This window comes from Cololabis saira, chromosome 15 (assembly GCF_033807715.1).
Source record: "Cololabis saira isolate AMF1-May2022 chromosome 15, fColSai1.1, whole genome shotgun sequence".
Taxonomy (NCBI): Eukaryota; Metazoa; Chordata; class Actinopteri; order Beloniformes; family Belonidae; genus Cololabis; species Cololabis saira.
This window is the reverse complement of record NC_084601.1, coordinates 26,447,400-26,463,652: the sequence shown is the minus strand read 5'-3', so window position 1 is coordinate 26,463,652 and position 16,253 is coordinate 26,447,400. Positions and strand designations below refer to the sequence as shown.

Genomic DNA, 16,253 nt, shown 5'->3' with positions numbered 1-16,253 from the left:
AATTTTTCATCAAGTGCATTCCATATATTTACACCCCTTCAGTAATACATTGATCTTTAATTTTAGTCCTAGACTTTGGTTATTCAATCATATGTTTCCCTCGAAGCTCATATCTACTTACCCTTATTTTAAACATGCTTACAATTTTACTAGGTAACAATCTGTTGAACACTTGTACATTATCAATGCTATTTTGTATTCCACTAAATCCATGAATTTAAATGCCCTTAATTTAATAAATATTTAATTCATTTGATGGTTCTCTATAATTTGATTTTGTGATAATCCTTACCGCTCTTTTTTGAAGAATAAAGATCGGTTTAGTATGGGTAAAATATGCACTCCCCCATATTTCTAAACAGTATGTAATGTAGCAGGGGTGGAAAGTAACAAATTACATTTACTCACGTTACTGTAATTGAGTACTTTTTATGAGTAATTTGTAATTTTCTAAGTAGTTTTTGAAAAATGTCATTTTTACTTTTACTCGAGTACATTTTGACCCAAGTATTTTACTTTGCTACATTTGAACCCCCTCACGTCAAAATCTTATGGGCATTTTATATGGGTTTATTGTGAATAGCAGGATCCTGCGGGCATTGGGCACTTTATTTTGTGTTTGAATACTTGAATACTACTAAAAGGATTATGTTACTGAGCTCAGCTGAGCTTTTACAAGTGTGGATTTGTACTTTAATATGCCTCGAAGTTAATTAAAACAACTTGTGCTGGATTTGATTCGTGACTCATCCTTTTTTTGCATTAAATAATTGAAAGTAACTTTTACTCAAATTACATTTTAAATGAAGTACTTTTGTACTTTTACTCAAGTAAATGTTTAGATGAGTACTTTTACTTTTACTTTGAGTTGGATTTAAGCAAAGTAAAGATACTTTTACTCAATTACAATTTTTCAGTACTTTTTCCACCTCTGTAATGTAGGGAATAATTATTATTTTACGCTCACTATTATTTTGATAGGGGAAAGCGGAAGCTGCGCGTGTATCTGCGCAGCGCGCTTCCCCGGCAGCAGCAGCAGCAGCAGAGGACGGCGGCGGCGACGGCGACGCAGGGAGAACCAGGGACGACCAGGGACGACCAGCGGCTCTACGGACCAGCGGAGGCTCCAGGACGCGATTCTCCTGCGGCTGTGCGGGTCGCTGTTCGAGTTGCCGTGCGGGTTTCCTGCGTAGAGAGGTGAGAGCCCCCGACCCCCCCCCCCCCGATCCAAACACAACACGGTCTGCCAGCAGAATGTAGGTGTATGTGCTCTCCCCCTTGGGGGACGGGGACGGGGACGGGGGGGGTCCATTCTGTGTTTTGTGCTGGAGCAGAACCACGAACGGAACCGGTACTGGACCCACACGACACGGTACCAGTGTGGCGTTCACCTGGACCTGGTTCTGACAGGAAGCTGCCTGGCTGGAGGGCTGGAGGGCTGGCGGACCCGGGGGGCAGAGCTGGGGGGGTTTAAGCTTGATTTATGGTCCCGCGTTACACCAACGCAGAGTACGCTGCGCGTCGCCGCGTAACCTACGCCGTAGGCACTGCGTCGATTAACGCTCCACGTTTAGCTTGGGACGGCTGTTTTAGCCCAGACGGCTGTTTTGGGTTGTGTTTTGGGTTGTTTTGGTTTAACTACGTCGGAACATCTTCCCGAAGTGGACTGAAGTTCGACCAGAACCCCCAGGTTTCCTCCCCAGCCGTGTGTCCAGGAATCCTGCTCCCCACCGGGGAAGCAGCTCGGCCACACGTTAACATGCACGCAGTTTACCTGGAAACGGTAGTAACGGCCCATGTTAACCCCTTTTAATGCGCAACATGGGTCAAACATGACCTGCATTCATATCCCATGGTATCTCATGCAGGCTGAGTTTTTCTTTGCTGTATCTTTTTAGATCAATGTATTTTACTATTCAATAATACACAGATTTTTTTTTATCTTTATTCATCTTGAACAAAACAATAAAAAAAAAGAAAAAAAAAACACCATACATCAACAACAATAATAAAGCACAACCAGTTTTGTTCAAGAAGGGACAGGAAGAAGCAAATGCTTATCTAGTCCGGCCCCTACTTGCAATATAAGAATATCCGATATAAAAAGAATAATAATAGAAATAACAATAATGATAATAATAACAGCAATACTACATATATACAGTATATACCCTTCTTCTTGACATATAAAAGTATGTCAATATAAAAGTAGCTAAAATGAAAGGCATCAAGCACAGTAGAGAAGAAAAAAGTCAATGAAAAAAAACAAAAACAATCACCATAATAAAAGTAGCTAAAAAAGAAGGAAAAGCATCATGCACAGAAGAAAAAAAGACAATGAAAAATTCAGATTCAGATTCTTTTGATAACTTGTTTTTGAGTACCATGTATCATTATGTATATGTTTCCAGACTTATTTTTTGAATATACAGGACTGTCTCAGAAAATTAGAATATTGTGATAAAGTTCTTTATTTTCTGTAATGCAATTAAAAAATAAAAATGTCATACATTCTGGATTCATTACAAATCAACTGAAATATTGCAAGCCTTTTATTATTTTAATATAGCTGATTATGGCTTACAGTTTAAGATTAAGATTCCCAGAATATTTTAATTTTTTGAGATAGGATATTTGAGTTTTCTTAGGCTGTAAGCCATGATCAGCAATATTAAAATAATAAAAAGGCTTGCAATATTTTAGTTGATTTGTAATGAATCCAGAATGTATGACATTTTTGATTTTGTAATTGCATTACAGAAAATCACAATATTCTAATTTTCTGAGACAGTCCTGTACTTCATTTATATCAAGTTTACACACATGGATCAAAAATGACCCGTTTATCCAAGTATGATTTAAAGATAAATGAAGGCATATGATAATAATAATAATATTTTTCTTCAATTAAATATTTTAGTTGTGATTTGGACCAAACATTCATAAAAATAACTTTTGAAACATGTTTATTTCTCATTTTGGAACACACAAATACATCCGACAATAGATAACTGTCAACGCTTCTCCACTCTTTCCCTTTAGCTGCAGCTGCTCTTGTTCATGTTCTGGGTATGGGTCTCTGTAAAGCGTCTAGAGACAACTCTGTTGTATTAGACGCTATATAAATAAAATTGAATTGAATTGCTCTTCTTCCCTCTAAATTGGTGCACTTTATAACTTCCTTAATGATGTTGTCACTGATAAACATATTCCAGGCATCTTTGGGTGAAACAGCTCTTGATCCAAGGGTATAGGTCCTTGGCAGCTTCTCAGCCTCAGAATATTATGGCTTCTTGTTCTGCTGGGAGTAGGGGGATTCTCATTCCAGTAAGTCCCCTTTTTACTCCGTCTATTGGACTGGGTCTGGGTTTCCTCCTCTGAGGCCTCATCAGATGAGTCCTCTGTCTTCTTCATCTAGGAGAGCTGGATTTGAGGAAGCCCTCAAATTAGCAGCCTGATCTTTTGCCACATAGTCTGGATCATCATCATCAGATAATTCAGACTCAGAATCACTTCCAATAGCATCCTCATCTGGCTCTTCATCCAGCATTCTCAGAACCATTTCAGCTGTAAATCTGAAAGCAGCCATAGTCTGGATAAAGTAAATCAAAAGCACAATACTTTCAGTAATGTATATAAACTCAATTCAGTTATCTTTCCGTGTCATCAAGTCATCAAATATTTTCTTAGGTAAAGCAACTTACATGTATCAGATGTGGAGGCAGAGGCAGATGAATATATTCCTAATTTCAAATATGCGCCTATTCCTAATGTGCCTTAACCATGGGCTCTCTTTAGGTGTGGGTTTTATCTATCGGCTTTTGTGAATGAAATACAATTTAGGAAGCCTCTTCAAGGATGATGATGGCAACTGGGGTCAGTGAGGACACTAGAGATGCACCGATCGATCGGCAACCGATGGGTATCAGCCCGATAATGGCCCTATCGGTTTTGATCGGAGATCGGAAAATAATAGTTGAAATCAGGCCGATTTGATGACGTTTACAACAACAAACCGCCGCCAGCGCGTGCGTTCCCACATCTCAGACCCAGGTCTCCTATCGGAGCGTGGCCGGCCTCGCCGGTATGGGAGTTTTACAATGTCAGAAAAGGACAACAAATTTGCAGTTTGCAAGGTATGTCCAAAGGAGATACCCCGAGGAGGAATGTTACAAAAGAATTTCAACACAACGAAGCTGATAAGACATTTGAAAGTTTTTCACACGGAGTATATTGAGCTGCCAAAGTTGGCTGCCGCTAAGGCAGAGAAAGAAAAGGAGCAACGCCGCTAACTCCACTGAATGTAACAGAGACATATAAATGACAGCCAGAAAAATAAAGAACTATATCGTAAGGTAATGAATTCATATACTTAGCTCATCAGCTGCTTTCTGTTGTAGAAGACGTCGGGGGTTAAACACGTCCTTAGCAGTACACGCTGCTGCGTTGTAAATATTTCACTGATGAATGTCTGCCGGAGTTATACCAGACTATACAGTCCTAACCCTCACACAGGACGACAGTCGTGTCAGTCGCTTCACGAGTGACATTTGGAGCTCTAGTGTGAAGAGTTTCACTCACAAGAGTTTCCTCACATGCTGCCGCTAAAGCTTTCACAAAGCTTAATAATTCATTTTTTATTGTAAGATTTATTCCTTTTTCCTCAGTAAAACTAAGGTTTACAACTTGTATCAACTTTTAGAGAGTGACATGTCTGCTGTTGTCTGTGTTGGAGCACATGTTGTACATAATTATTACCACAGGAAAGCTGCAGCTAGTAATCTAAACTTACTCTTTGTAAGCCGAGTCTAAGTCGTCTCTAAGAGTCTCTAGAGGGTGAAATATTGCTCATTGCCTCAGCCTGAAATAAAACGGTCAATTCATGATACTTTCTCATCTCCTAATTTTTATACCTAATAATACAATGTCAGTGTTGTAAATGAGACAACACTATTGAAGAATTTAATGGATTTCCAACTGTGATCGGTGATCGGCAGATACTGATTTTGGAGATCGGTGATCGCCCTCAAAATCCTGATCGGTGCATCTCTAGAGGAAACTACCTGCCCAATCCCTTTTGACATGAGCACAAAGAGGTGCACTGTTTTGTTTTTAGTTTTTTCCCTCTCTTGACAACTGGAAACATTTTCCACCTGATATCAACCTTCCCAAGGGATTCTGTAAGGAAAATCATCTGAAATGATGCCAGTTTGTGTTGCTGTAACCCTTATAACCTCTGGACTTTCTCCACTCTCAGCTCACCTGAGGCTGTTCGCTCAGTGTCAAGGGCCACATTACCTTGTCAACGCCTCTGTCATATGTAATAAATAATCTGGACATCCTTTGTTCCAGTTTCTATCTTATTTTAGGTGGCAGAAAATAAGCTCCCTCTACAATCAGACTGTTGTACTTATTCATGCCAGACCAGGAAATCAAGGCATACCTTGCGCTTCATGCTTTGATGAGATCATGTTGATGAGCATCACCTTGTCGGGGTCTCTCATTATGTCAGAAACTAAGGTGGATTCCAAATGTTTCAAATTAAAAAATGCATAAAAATGAATGAATTCTCTTGCAATTACGTGTAAACGATAAGTCCTCTCTTTTTATCCTGTAGCAGCGGTTTTATCCTGGTTGCCTTATTACACCACCCTCCGAAACAACAGATACATCTTTGGTTTAACGTTTTGGTAGGAAAAAACCAAGATTAGAAAATTAAAATCAATTACATTTTATTTGTATTGCATCTGTTACAATAGGAATTGTCTTTAGGTACTTTCCAGAGACCCAAAGCAGAACCTTCGAATTATTAAATAAACAATGGTTAAATTAACAGGCAAAAAGTGGCCTTGGGTGAGAAAAACCTTAGGCCAAAGGAAAACGGGGTACTAACCCGTGATCAGTAATGTAATTCCTCAGCCACTAAATCAATAGTTTGAGGCATTTATTAAGCAGAAATACATCTTTGCTTCTGGCTTTTCCTCTTATAAGGCAGGTTTAAAAAAATAGAAAGATAAAATATACGTTATGAAGTATATTAGATGTTGTATGTGTATGAGCTGTGTGCTTAACTCTGCATGTGCATATGTGCTCAACAGTATCAGCATGTCGAGTGAGGTGCAGCCGAGGCCGGACGACAGCCCCAACACCAGCGGGGGCAGCTCGGATGCTGAGCAGAGAGAAGCGCCCCCCCCGGAGCAGCCGGGCCCCGAGCAGCGGGACCAGTCCCAGCCCAAGAAGAAAGAGGCCAAAATCTCCAGCAAGACGGCGGCCAAGCTGTCCACCAGTGCCAAGAGGTAGGACCGCTGCCCCCGCTCTGTCGCCGCTGCCTTCTGGCTCTGCTGCTGTTACACAAAACAAATGACTGTTTTAATGTTAGTAGTTGTTGGTTATCCGAGGTTGTGTTGATCTACTAAACAATAGATCCTTTTTAATTTATGGAATTACATAATACCTTAAAATTAAAGAGTGTGTTTTCTTTTTCACATGACTATTTGAGTTTACCTCAAACGGGGGCTGCTATTTAAACATACGACTCATTTAAGTCTAGCAGCCTACTTTATTAGAGCCGTAAAGATTTTATGGCTTCATAGTCAGGATTATAAAATTGCAGCTCGCCATGCGTCCATAGAACTAGATCAGGACAGGAAAGTATGCAGGTGTTGGAGGCAGAGGCTGAACTGGACTAAGATGGCAGGGACTACCCGGCAGTGCCTGTACCAACAGTCCTTTTGGTTGTTTTACACTTTTGTACATATATAAAGTTAAAATGACCTCAGTTTGTCTGCAGGGACGCTATCCACACGCTCACTGTACTGGAATGATGTTCCGTTGTCAAGAGGCTCGGAATAGTAAATTATTTTAACATTGGTCACTTGCCTCAAGGGCTAACATTAATTGCCAGTTTGCAGCGAACACATACACATGTGGACTATTATGTTGTTAACCTTCTATTAAAGATAGAAAAATCCATAGTGGCCACTGGAATATCTTGAAACTGACAAAAGTAATAAATAATGATCATTTACTGAACATTGATTAATGAAACTCACACTTATGAACCTTGACTTGGATTTTTTTTTAATTTTTTTTAAAGATTTTTTTGGCACCCGTGGCATTTATTTGAAAGTAGGACAGTGGGATAGGCTGGGATTTGAACCTGTGCTGCCTGCGAAATCGGACGTTGCATCCCGATCAGGGATCGGATATATATTTAATTGTAGGAGTTTGTGAACAAAAGAGCTGAAGGACACTTGTCCACCTGTAGACAGATGTTCTGGTCCTCATGATCAAACGTCCCCAGCTGTCTCAGGTCTGAAGGGTTCCTTCTCCAGACTGCACATTCCAGATGTTTCCACAGATGTCCAACAGGATGTAGATCAGGACTCATCGATTGACACTTCAGAACAGTCCAGTGTTTGGTTCTGGGCTGGTTTTAGTTGTTTTTTGGGTCATTATCCTGTTGGACGACCCATGACCTGCACCTGGGACCAGTTCTGTAACTGGACAGCACATTTGTCTCCCGAACATCTTGATAGTCTTGAAATGTCCTCGTACCTGCAGCTTCAGAACAGAACCGAGCCTCTCCATGTCTCACAGTATATAGTCTTCCTTTCTTTGAAGTCTTCATTTCTGCAGAGAACGGATGTGACTTGCCAGAGAACTCCCGTTTTGTAATATCTGTTCAAAGGAGATTAGTCACTTTGCATTTTGACAAGTTCCTAGAAAGACTTAGACCTGGCCAACAATGTTTTTTTCTTATTTAAATGAAAGGATACTAAAAAATGTGTCCACAGGTTTTTCAGTCTCATTCATAACTGCATAACTTAATTCATGTTGTTTTTGACCAAAATGAAAGTTTACACTAATAGACCTGGGGGTTGTTTTACCTCTAGAACGTAACCTTTAGGTTCACATGGGAATTAAAATGAGTGTTCTTCTTTCCCATTGTTTTAGGAAGGAGTCTGAGTTGCACTGTGTTCTTAATTCAATCACAATGGTCCGCATGTAAGCCATTCCAGTTTTTTTGTTCCTAATCTGCTGGGACCATGGGACCACCGCTTGAATGAAGCACCAGCATGTTCTCTAGTGGCGCTTTTCCACTAGTACCTACTCAGCCCGACTCGCCTCCCTTTGTTTTGGTTCTTTCCCACTAGGGGTCTAACGTGCTGAGTAGATACTTTTCTGTATCTACTCTGCCGAGGTTCTAAGCGGCTGAGTCAGGCTGTGATGTCATCACACTACAGGCCACCGATTGGTCGGGGGGTTGGAGTCAGACGTCTGAGTCAGGAGGCGGAAATCTGAGAAAAGGCGACTTTGACGGCGGGTTCTTGTTCATTCTATTCGACAGGCAATGGCAGCAAAAGTCTGTTGATCCAACTCTGAGGTGCAGATGTTCATAAACCTGGTGGCTGAGGAGAAAATTAAAAAGCGATCTAGACGGGCGATAAGGAACGACCAGATCTACCAGGAGCTCTGTCACTTCATAGCTGCTCACGACTCCAGCTGACTTTTCAGCAGCGCAGAGACAAACAAACAAAAAAAAAGCGTTGCCGCTTGAAGCTTCTCTCACTCTCATTTTTTAACTTGATATCGAACACAAGTCACAGACCCAGCAGCACATCTATCATCTCCTCCAGGTTCTACATCTTTAGTGTTGTTGTATTCTTCGTTTAGATCACACAATCAGATACGTCACAGCAGCTTCTTTCCAACCCGCCCACTTCTCATCTGGGTGTTGAAACGAGGGCAAGTCGAGTCGGACTCAGTAGGTACTAGTGTAAAAGCGCCATAAGAAATGTCTCGAAACAGAGAACTGTAGCACAAAAGCAGTGATTCAGTCATACTTCACCCACGGCAATGGCTTCATATGAACAACGAGACCTACATCATAAAAAATGATGCGTGTGAAACATACTGCTTTATGAAAACACAGTTAACAGACTGAGTGTTATTTTCGGTGCTGGCTTGTGTCAATAATCTTCTGACACATACACCATGGAACATGTGGAAAAGCAGGTGTTTGGTTAAAGTTGTGCAGAGGTGTGAGGATCTGGCGGTGTAATGATGTTGATTAGCAGCCTGCTCACTGCACCACTCTCCCTAACGAGTCCCCGGCTCCAGCCGTGTAAACAAGCCACCTCAGGAAACACTGCAGATAAAATTACACTGCAGCCACTCAAGCTGAGGAGGACTCCATAACCATGGAAATTGCATCACGCTGCTTGGCAAATATATCTTTCTTCCGTCCTTCATCAGTTTTGCCGTGTGCAGTCATTTCCCCGCTGAGGAAAGTGTAAAGAATCCCTTTTGGATGCTCTTGTGCTTGTTTATATATATCCTGTGCCTGTGTTGTCCTCCCCATTTCCAGTTATTTTAAGATCTTTCTAATGACTTCCTTGTACATAAACACTCTTTAACCTGTCATGCGGGACGGGGTGGGGGGTTGCGGACTAATTTGCCGTCCAGATGCCAACAAGATGAAGGACAAACTTACCAGTGAAGTCTTTTTCTGCCGTTAGTCCAGCAGTAGCAGTTTTTTCGCTTTAGTCAATAATCCCTTGTAAATTGCATTTTATCTGAAATGTTTAAGGATAAAGTAATAATAACGTCACTTAATTTGAAGGGGACCTATTATGAAAAACACGTTTTCTCTTGCTTTAACATATATAAAGTGGTCTCCCCTCGGCCTGACAACTCACTGACAACCTGACAATGATCCATCCAGTGTGATGTGGCTTCTACGAGCCGTTCAGATTCTGCTCTCGTCGTTACGTAACGACGGGAGAGATTTACATAGGTTGGCCTCCGATGCGTGAAACCACGCCCACAACTAACTCCGACGGCCGGAGCTAACGCCATTTTTTCGTAGCGGTGTATCACGTCATTCAGGCAGCCAATCAGCACAGTGCCTCATTATCATAGCCCCGCCCACTCAGAATCCTGCATAAAAAATGAGGTTAGAGAATGGGAAGATAAAGACATGGTTTAGAGACTGAATTTCTAATGTATTAAGCAAAAAAAATCAAAAGCTTGTTTTTTAAGACATTCAAGGCCTGTTTAAAATAGGGATTAGATGCCATAATAGGTCCCCTTTAAAGGTCTCCTTTAAAAGGGAGAAATGTGACCCCACTACAGTGCATTCATTAAATCCTTTCTGTATGTGCACTCTGTGGAAATCCTCCTCTAAGCTTCCTGAAAGTGCGGGGGTTGAGAGAGGAGCAGGATCAATAGCATCATTTATTTACCCTGATATAACAGATATGTTCAACTTCAGATATCATTGTATATATGTATTTATTAATTTTCTTCATAAACCAACATACAAAAGACAGGACCAGACAAAACAGCAATACCATACTACCACGCAAGAACCCAAACAGAACCGTTCTAGGTGAATATGACAGGTACATTATGCAACCTAGAGAGCAACACAGTGGAAGCTACACAAGGGGAAGAAAAAAATAAATAACAGTAATTAATAAAACAAGATATCATTCCAATATTTCTGTATTTTTACATAGGGCCAAAAACAGAGAGTAAGATCACCAATTTCTGTCTTACATTTAAAACAAACTGGAGAGACATCTTTTCTATATTTGGAGAGACGGAGAAAAAAGTCAAGATTTCGTGAATAAAGTTGAAATGTTGAGAAAAAGGCGAAATTTCACCGTTATTCACAAAATTTTGACTTTATTCTTGAAATTATATTTCAACATTAATCTCGACATTTCGACTTTTTTCTCAAAGTGCACAATTTAAAAAAAAAAAAAAAAATCTTCCCCTCTCAAATATTTTTTCTCCTGCATGGCCCTAATAATCCGTAGTGTGTTCAAACCTGATGACTCATGTTATTCCTAAACGGTGTGGCAGCCTTCCAGATATAATCTTCAGCCAAGACAGTGGAGATGTTGTAATCCTCACCAGTCACCTGTGGAGAGCAGCTGCTGGAAAACGAGCTGAAATGTTTCCCCAGTCAGAACTGACTGGACTGACTGGTATGTCCCACCGGCCTTGTGCACCTATGGTTTGGTTGCAGGAGCCTAAAGGGTAGCCAGCTTCTTTTCTTTGTGTTTTCTTCATGTTCTTCGTGTATTTCCAGGGACAAAACCTCCGTTTGCATTTAAAAGATTGTCATACATTTATTTAATAAATATGGACATCCTTTACTTTACTTTACTTTATTCTTTATTTCATTCATTAAAATAAAAACAAAACAGTTCAATATAATTACAACAAATCTCTTTCCTTGAATGAAAGGGAACAGAAAGAACACTAAGCTTATTTTATCTGTCCCTTTTTCCTAAGAAATCAAATTTCAATTAATGTAATAATAAAAAAAACAAAAACAAATTACGCAATTTATAAAAAAAAAAAAAAAAAAAAAAAAAAAAAAAAAAAAAAAAAAAAACTACAACAAAGTTACAAAATAGCTGTCGTCAAATACAGATAGTCGTATTCTTTTTTGATTCAAAGAGAAAAATATGACAATGGTGCTAAAAAGAGAGAGAGAGAGAGAGAAAAGAAAACCCACCTAACTTAACAATTATCATGATATTTCTTCATCAAACTGGCTTTTATTATTCTTTTAAATAATTTAATCCTTTTTTCAATAATTAAAGAATTGAATCACTTCGTACTTAATTTCAAATATAAAGAGTTGTGGAAAATGAACGCTGATATCTTGGCTGGTTTTTTATGTTGGTTCTGCATTTGTCCTCCTCATTCTACAGCATCATCAGTGTGATGGGAACATTAGTTTAACTGGACCCATGAAATGAAAATGTTCCCATGGCAGCTACTTTACAAGCAGACACTTTCAGCAGAGATTCCAGCTGCTGTAACAGAAGCGCGGGCGCAGGCTCGTGTGGAACGACTGTTCTGATCCTACGGTTGGATTAAGGGGCGCTGAGTGGATCAATAGGCTTGTTAGTGAATGTAATAAGACCGTACCAGAGAACAAGTTTATTCTTGAAAACAAATGTTTAGATGTTTCCAAATGAGTAACGGCACGGCCCAGTTTGATCTAAAAGATACCGGTTAACATACAAAGGGTGTGACCTGTAAGCACTCGTTGGATTTTGTGAAAAAGTGAAGGTGTTGGTCTGCTGTAGTAAAAAAAAAAAAAAAAAAAAAAAAAGGTCAAAGGAAGGAAGGACAGATGTTTTGCTGGTAAAGTTGAGTGCATCTGTTCTGTTCCGAGGACTGAAGTTCTGGCCGGGTTTGGCGCTGTAGCTGTGGCTGCATTTGTGTGTAAATATGTGTTACAAAACCTTGTTTTTTCAAATCGTTCACTCCTATTCCAGAAAAGGACATCTTCTTTGTCGATCCCAAAAGTCATTACAGAAATATCATCGTGTAGCTTGATATTTACTATGCATGTATTTAAAATACATATACTATGTGTTTCTGCTGAAATACTTCTGATCCAATACTTTGTGATCAAGACATCTTTTAGCTGACATAACAGAAAAACGCTGCCTGCAGCCTCTGGATGGCTGTTCATAACTTGCCTCTGCAGATCACTGGGAATGATTCCAGTGCGGACGAGTAAAAATAAGAATGCCAGCTTTTTGTTGTTGTTGATTTAACAAGCAGATGCAGAATTTTTTTAGCATTTCACTTAGGTTTTTATGGTCCATGGAACCCCAGTCATCACTCTTGTCTGTATAGATAACATTTAGGCTAATGTGTTGCTTTATACTTTCAGCCTAACATCAGCAGTGAGGGTATATATGGAAAATATATGGAGTTCCATTACATCGTTTTAATGTGCCATGAGATGGTTTACTGTGTAAAACAAACAAAATAAATGTGAGAAATCATGTATCCTACACCACTGACTTGGTTGTGTAATAAGAGCCCCTTTCACACAGCCAGTTCGAGGCGGGAACGTTGCGCCTTTAAGCCGCCTCGCTGTTCTGTGTGAAAGTCACGGAGGCGGAATGGGGGGGCCAAGTGGCCCCACCAATAAGCCGGCAGCGGAGGTAGTCACAGAGCCGAAACGGGGTCTGTGTGAATGACACAGCCGGCATGCCGGCATGCCACTAGACGCTGACGCTGTCGTCACGCCTCTGATTGCGGAACGCCGGCATGCTGTGTGAATTTACAGACGGGAGCGGCGTTATGCCGGCGTTGTATGGTTCTGTGTGAACCAACAAAGGCGGCGTATTGGCAGGACTTCTTTACACCAATATTGCGGAATCTCTGTGTGAAAGGGGCTATAGTTTCTCTCCAAGTCACTCCCAAGTCAGCTGCCTCACATACTCTCTCCCACGGCTAATTTAGAACCTCCAATCAGCACAAAGAGAACATGCAAATGTAGCTGTGAGACAGTAGTGCCAAGTTAAAAAACCCAATGTTGAACTCCTGACTAGAAAATGAGCCTTCATAACCTCGGTGTATGTTTTTGTGTGTGTTATGGTTCCACATCATGAGTTCAGCCACACAAGTCTTCTGTTGGTACCTGAACTGCATGATTGGTAGACATTAAAGCTTGAAAAGGATTAAGTAAACAGTCTATCTTGACAATATTCCTGACACTGTCTTGGCTTTTGATGAGCTCAGTTGGTGTTCCTTTCTCACATCAGTGTAAGATTTGGCACAAAAAGCTTTTGGTGTTTTCTTTCTTTCTATATTTGTGGCCATTTAGTATACATTTATGCTGATTTTACACTATCAAAATGAGCCTCCTTTTCTAGAAAAAGCAGAGTTTATATGTAAGAGTTACACTATCAGATGCCTATTTGTCTTTTATTTAGTCTATCTATTAGGTCCACAAGTGTTGAGAGATGATTTAATCTTATAAATAAAATTGGATTTCACAAAAATAAAAAGCTCAGCTGATTGGAAATGCATTGTTTTCCTTCCCTTTTACATCATAATGGATTAAAGACGATCTTATAAACTCAATTTAGTTTTTTTCAGATGAGTTTGATCTTTTTTGAATCACCATGTCCAAACGGATTCCGACTGAGGCCATACTGAGGTCACTACTTAGAAATATACATGCTATTCCCGCTGCTTGATATTTCTGGGGGATTGAACAACAACCCATGAATGTTATTACACCACGGAAACCTGCAAATGTAGATGCACCAAGGACATGGTGGGAACACAGTTGTACAGCTTCATCAGTAATGAGGAACGGATGTTTTTCTGCTGGAGAGGGAGATAGCAGACGTTTGTAAAGCAGCACCGTCCTTCATCCGTGCAGGGAAATCACTGGCGTGGAATGAATACTTAATCTGGGAGAAATGTGACCCCACTACGGTGCATTCATTAAATCCTTTCTGTATGTGCACTCTGTGGAAATCCTCCTCTAAGCTTCCTGAAAGTGCGGGGGTTGAGACAGGAGCAGGATCAATAGCAGCATTTATTTACCCTGATCTAACAGTTATGTTCAACTTCAGTTATCATTGTATCCATTTTTTTTTATGTGTTTTATTACTTAACAACGACAACCTCAGTTCTGGGTGAATATGACACATTGTGCAACCTAGAGAGCAACACAGTGGAAGCTACACAAGGGGAAGAAAAAAATAAATAAAAGTAATTAATAAAACAAGATATCCTTCCAATATTTCTGTATTTTTACATAGGGCCAATAAAAGTGAGTAAGATCACCAATTTCTGTCTTACATTTAAGACAAACTGGAGAGACATCTTTTCCATATTTGGAGAGACGGTTGGGGCAAATATGGGCTCTATGCAGAATCTTTAGTTGCATCGCTCTTGTCCTGTTAGAGTTATTTTCTTTGCGTTATCCCAGATGTCGTCCCACATTTCCTCTGTTATCTCAACACCCAGTTCCCTCTCCCAGACTTCCAAAGTTCCAAAACTTGAGCAGTCTCCCAGACTGGCATAAAAGGTTTGAATGGCAGCCTTGCCCTGAGAGAGAAGTACTTGTTTCTCATTGTATCCATTTTTACAAGCACAAAAACCTTCTAGACGAAAGGAAACATTGTAAACACTGCTGTGCGTGCCTGTGTTGATCTGGCGTGGCAGGACGTATCCCTGTGTTCCATCACACTGCTCTGGAGCTCATGAGAAAACCAACGAGGTGTTCATTGTGTACACTTCCAGATTGATTTCACAGTCAGGACTTACAACTGTGTGCCAGGGTGATTATAACGCTCATCCTGCTCTCTTTTCAGGATCCAGAAGGAGCTAGCAGAGATAACCTTGGACCCACCGCCAAACTGCAGGTAGGAGCCTGCCGTCTGCTCTGGTTGCTCTGACACCTGAGGCTCTTTTGTGTGTGTGAGCGATGTGAGTGCCAGCTCAGAGAGTCACACCAGAAACGTATTCATATTCAGGGGGATGTAGACTGCTGGACTGTATTTTTTCTGGCTGTTTGCTTTGGTTGAAGCTGAATGAATGAACTTTGAGTGGAATCTGAGGCCTGAACCTGACTCGAGGTTAAAAGGTGAAATGCGTAAATATTAGAAGGATTGAGTGCCTGTTTAGCACCCTTGTAGCAACAGAGTTGTTTGCTTCCACTCCCTCTGGGTGGGAAAGGCTCGCTGCTGCAGCTCCGCTGGTTTCCACAATTCCCTTTTCTCCCAAGCCAGAGAGAAATGCTTTGAACTCACGCCAGTTATTATCTGAATAAGAGCATTCACTTGGCCCTTTCTGTCTTGATTAGGCACTAATTCTTCTTCTCAAACATGTGATTTTTGAGGGTGAGTTCAGAGAGTCAGGGGAAGGTGGATGTGTGGTTGATGCATGGATGCTGTCAAGACTGTGCGTCCACCAGCTGGGCTCACTCACTACAAACCTCCAAACACAGGACTGCCACCGGGTAAATTTGGGCCCATATAAACATTTAGGTAGCCAGGAAATCTGGACTTACCGAGAGCAAATTTGAATCTGCTTTGCAGATACGTCTAGTTACAACCCGCTGGAGTCATGGGTAACCAATCAAATCAATCTATCCTTGTAGAGAGAGTCTAGGTTTTAACACAATGACAACAGAGGCTGCAATGAAGATGTCTGCAGCTGAGGAACAGCGCTCATTTGAATTGGCTTTGGCATCAACAGTTGACCTGTTCCCCCCTGACAGACCCGGTACCGGGTGTAGCAGCTGGATGCACCAGTTCATGTGTGGAAAAGTTACTCAAGTGCCATCAGGGTATTTTCTTTCAACTGTTTCTCCAACAAGAAGCTTTAAGCTATTGCTTTAAGCTATGCTTGAAGCTATTCTCATGTAACTCGGTACAGTTGTAGTCAAGGAGTTGCTGAATCCAGGCAGT

General features: G+C 40.7%; 1 protein-coding gene across 1 annotated transcript in view; it reads left to right on the top strand.

Moving 5' to 3' along the window:
- Nucleotides 1-1,061: 1,061 nt before the first annotated feature.
- The window catches only part of LOC133460556 (ubiquitin-conjugating enzyme E2 E2-like), a 41,879-nt gene continuing 26,687 nt past the window's right edge, over nucleotides 1,062-16,253 (top strand). Inside the window, exons 1-3 of the mRNA XM_061741185.1 lie at nucleotides 1,062-1,197; nucleotides 6,099-6,296; nucleotides 15,156-15,206. Coding sequence (XP_061597169.1) covers nucleotides 6,106-6,296; nucleotides 15,156-15,206 — 242 coding nt within the window. The 5' untranslated portion in view covers nucleotides 1,062-1,197; nucleotides 6,099-6,105. The remainder of the gene's footprint in view (nucleotides 1,198-6,098; nucleotides 6,297-15,155; nucleotides 15,207-16,253) is intronic.